The sequence below is a fragment of the Hemibagrus wyckioides genome, linkage group LG29 (assembly GCF_019097595.1).
Source record: "Hemibagrus wyckioides isolate EC202008001 linkage group LG29, SWU_Hwy_1.0, whole genome shotgun sequence".
NCBI lineage: Eukaryota > Metazoa > Chordata > Actinopteri > Siluriformes > Bagridae > Hemibagrus > Hemibagrus wyckioides.
Genome location: NC_080738.1, coordinates 1,489,837 through 1,494,836, shown reverse-complemented (window position 1 = coordinate 1,494,836; position 5,000 = coordinate 1,489,837). Strand labels below are relative to the sequence as shown.

At 46.3% G+C, this 5,000-nt stretch overlaps 1 protein-coding gene across 1 annotated transcript in view; it reads left to right on the top strand.

Annotated features, from left to right (window-relative positions):
* Positions 1–5,000, top strand: part of gne (glucosamine (UDP-N-acetyl)-2-epimerase/N-acetylmannosamine kinase) — a 22,280-nt gene that overhangs the window by 8,555 nt on the left and 8,725 nt on the right. Inside the window, exons 8-9 of the mRNA XM_058384164.1 lie at positions 2,556–2,685; positions 3,112–3,333. Of these exons, the coding sequence (XP_058240147.1) occupies positions 2,556–2,685; positions 3,112–3,333 (352 nt within the window). The remainder of the gene's footprint in view (positions 1–2,555; positions 2,686–3,111; positions 3,334–5,000) is intronic.

The window sequence follows — 5,000 nt, the reverse complement described above, 5'->3', positions numbered from 1 at the left end:
ACATACAGACAGACACATACACACACACACACACATACAGACACACACACCCACATACAGACACACACACACACACCCACATACAGACACACACACACACACCCACATACAGACACACACACACACACACATACAGACACGCGCACACACACACACAGACACGCGCACACACACACATACAGACACACACACACACACACACACATACAGACACGCGCACACATACACACACACATAGACACATACAGACACACACACACATACAGACACACACACACAGACACACACACACACATACACACACACAGACACACACATACAGAAACACAGACACACACACACCCACATACAGACACACACACACACACACACACACACACATAGACAAACACACACACACACACCCACATACAGACACACACACACACACATACAGACACACACACATACAGAAACACACACACACACAGACATACAGACACACACACACACACACACACACACACACACACACACATACAGACACGCGCACACACACAGACACACACACAGACACACACACACACAGACACACACACACAGACACACATACAGAAACACACAGACACATACAGACACATAGACACGCACACGCACACATACACATACAGACACACATACACACACACACACATACAGAAACACACAGACACATACAGACACATAGACACGCACACACACAGACACACACATACAGACACACACACACAGACACACACACACAGACACACACACATACAGACACATAGACACGCACACACACAGACACACACATACAGACACACACACACATACACACACACACACATACAGAAACACAGACACATACAGACACACCCACACACCCACCCACATAGACACACACAGACACACACACATACAGACACACACACAGACACATACAGACACACACACACAGACACATACAGACACATACAGACACACACACACAGACACATACATACACACACACACAGACACACACAGACACATACAGACACACACACACAGACACATACATACACACACACACAGACACACACAGACACATACAGACACATACAGACACATACAGACACACACACAGACACATACAGACACACACACACAGACACATACAGACACATACACAGACACATACACAGACACATACACAGACACATACACAGACACACACAGACACATACAGACACACACACACACATACAGACACACACACACAGACACATACACAGACACATACAGACACATACACACACACACAGACACATACACACACACACAGACACACACAGACACATACAGACACACACAGACACATACAGACACACACACACAGACACACATACAGAAACACACAGACACATACAGACACACACATACAGACACACACACACACAGACACACACACACAGACACACACACATACAGACACATAGACACGCACACACACAGACACACACATACAGACACACACACACATACACACACACACACATACAGAAACACAGACACATACAGACACACACACACACCCACCCACATAGACACACACAGACACACACACATACAGACACACACACAGACACATACATACACACACACACAGACACACACAGACACATACAGACACACACAGACACATACAGACACACACACACAGACACACATACAGAAACACACAGACACATACAGACACATAGACACGCACACACACAGACACACACATACAGACACACACACACAGACACACACACATACAGACACATAGACACGCACACACACAGACACACACATACAGACACACACACACATACACACACACACACATACAGAAACACAGACACATACAGACACACACACACACCCACCCACATAGACACACACAGACACACACACATACAGACACACACACAGACACATACAGACACACACACACAGACACACACAGACACATACAGACACACACACACAGACACATACAGACACATACAGACACACACACACAGACACATACAGACACATACAGACACACACACACAGACACATACATACACATGCAGACACACACACACAGACACGCATACACACATACAGACACACAGACACATACATACACATGCAGACACACACACACACACACACACACACACAGACACACACACATACAGACACACACACACACATACAGACACACAGACACATACATACACATGCAGACACACACACACACACACACACACACACAGACACACACACATACAGACACACACACACACATACAGACACACAGACACATACATACACATGCAGACACACACACACAGACACGCATACACATACAGAATTTCAAGGTGTGTGAGGTGGCAGGTTATAATTTTAGCCAGACCTTATGCAGCTGATGTTTTTGTTTAAAAAAAAAAAGTTAAAAAAATGTGCGTGTGTGTTTGTGTGTGTTTGTGCTTGTGTGTGTTTGTGTGTGTGTTTGTGTGTTTGTGCGTGTGTGTGTGTTACAGGGGAAGATCATGAGGAAGTACACTCAGCCCAACCCTAAGACCTATGAGGAGAGAATGGAGCTCATATTGAGCATGTGCAAACAGGCCATGACCGACGCCGTCAGCCTCAACTGCAGAATCCTGGGAGTTGGTATGACCATCTGTCCATCCATCCATCTGTCCATCCATCCACCTCCCCAAAAACCCACCCACCCACACATCCATCCATCCATCCACCTCCCCAAAAACCCACCCACCCACCTACACATCTATCTATCTATCTATCTATCTATCTATCTATCTACCCAAAAACCCACCCACATATCCATCCATCCATCTATCCACCTACCCAAAAACCCACCCACCCACACATCCATCCATCCATCAAACTCAGTGTCCCATCCATGCATCTATTCATCTTTTCATCTATCCATTAACGTAGCTCAGTGTTCATTCATTTGGAACATGGCTCTTCACTTATTTATTCATCTTCTCTTTCTCTCTCTGTCTCGGTCTCTATCTTTTTCACTCTTTCTCTCTCTCCATCTCGGTCTCTCTCTCTCTTTCTGTGCTGTAGGGGTGAGTACTGGAGGCAGAGTGAACCCTAAGGATGGCGTGGTGTTGGACTCCACGAAGCTGATAAACGAGTGGAATCGCATTGACCTGCGCTCTCCGCTGTCTCAGTTGCTCCACCTGCCGGTGTGGGTGGATAACGACGGGAACTGCGCCGCGCTCGCCGAGAGGAAGTTCGGCCACGGGAAGGGCGTGGAAAACTTCGTCACGGTCATCACAGGGACAGGTGAGGACTCTTACACTGCACTCCTGTGTGAGTGTGTGTGTGTATGAGATGAAGTGTGTGTGTGTGTGTGTATGAGATGAAGTGTGGTGTGTGTGTGTGTATGAGATGAAGTGTGTGTGTATGAGATGAAGTGTGTGTGTGTATGAGATGAAGTGTGTGTGTGTATGAGATGAAGTGTGTGTGTGTATGAGATGAAGTGTGTGTGTGTGTGAGATGAAGTGTGTGTGTGTGTGAGATGAAGTGTGTATGAGATGGTGTGTGTGTGTGTATGAGATGAGTGTGTGTGTGTGTGTATGAGATGAGTGTGTGTGTGTGTGTATGAGATGAGTGTGTGTGTGTGTATGAGATGAGTGTGTGTGTGTGTATGAGATGAGTGTGTGTGTGTGTATGAGATGAGTGTGTGTGTGTATGAGATGAGTGTGTGTGAGATGAAGTGTGTGTGTGTATGAGATGAAGTGTGTGTGTGTGTGTGTGTGAGATGAAGTGTGTGTGTGTGTGAGATGAAGTGTGTGTGTGTGTGAGATGAAGTGTGTGTGTGTGTGAGATGAAGTGTGTGTGTGTGTGAGATGAAGTGTGTGTGTGTGTGAGATGAAGTGTGTGTGTGTGTGAGATGAAGTGTGTGTGTGTGTGTATGAGATGAAGTGTGTGTGTGAGATGAAGTGTGTGTGTGTGTGTGAGATGAAGTGTGTGTGTGTGTGTGTGTGAGATGAAGTGTGTGTGTGTGTGTGTGTGAGATGAAGTGTGTGTGTGTGTGTGTGTGAGATGAAGTGTGTGTGTGTGAGATGAAGTGTGTGTGTGTGAGATGAAGTGTGTGTGTGTGTGTGTGTGAGATCAAGTGTGTGTGTGTGTATGAGATGAAGTGTGCAGTGTGGCACATGAGATTAGTGTGGGTAGTGCAGGTGTAGAGATGATTTAGCGCGTGGCATGAAGACTAGGCTATGCATTATGATAAGTGTGCAGGCACACAGCGTGTAAGTGTGATGATGTGGTGCAAAAGTGCGCATGAGACAGTGTGTGTGTGCAAGAGACTATAGAGTGCGTGTGTGCGCGCGAGATGAGCAGCAGGTGTGTGTGTGTGTATTTAGTGCAGATGAGTGTGTGTGTGACATGCCGACGAAAGGTATGAGACAAGGTGTGTGCATGAGATGAGATGTGTGTGTGTGATGAAGTGTGTGATGATGGTGTGGTGTGTGGTGCACGAGTGAGCCATGAAGTGTGTGTGTGTACGACACGATCATTTATGTGTGTGTGTAAAGACACTATATATGAAGGTGTGTGTGTGTGCAGAGAGTGAGGTGTGTGTGTGTGCATGAGATGAGTGTGTGTGTGTAGTTGAGATGAGTGTAGTGTGTGTGTGAGATGCATGCTAGGTGGATGTGCAGTATGAGATGAGTGTGTGTGTGTGATAGGAGTGATGTGTGTGTGTAGCAGATGAGATGAGGTGTAAGTGTAAGATAGTGTGTGTGGTGTGTGTGCAGATGAGATTTAGATGTGTGTGTGTGTATGCAGATGAGATGAGTGTGTGTGTGTGTGTGTGATATGAGATGCTGTGTGGTTGATGAGTGTGTGTGTGTATGAGATGATGTGTGTGTGATGTGAGATGAGTGTGTGTGTGTAGTGCAGGTGTGCGATGAGGTGTGTGTGTATGAGATGAAGTGTGTGTGTGT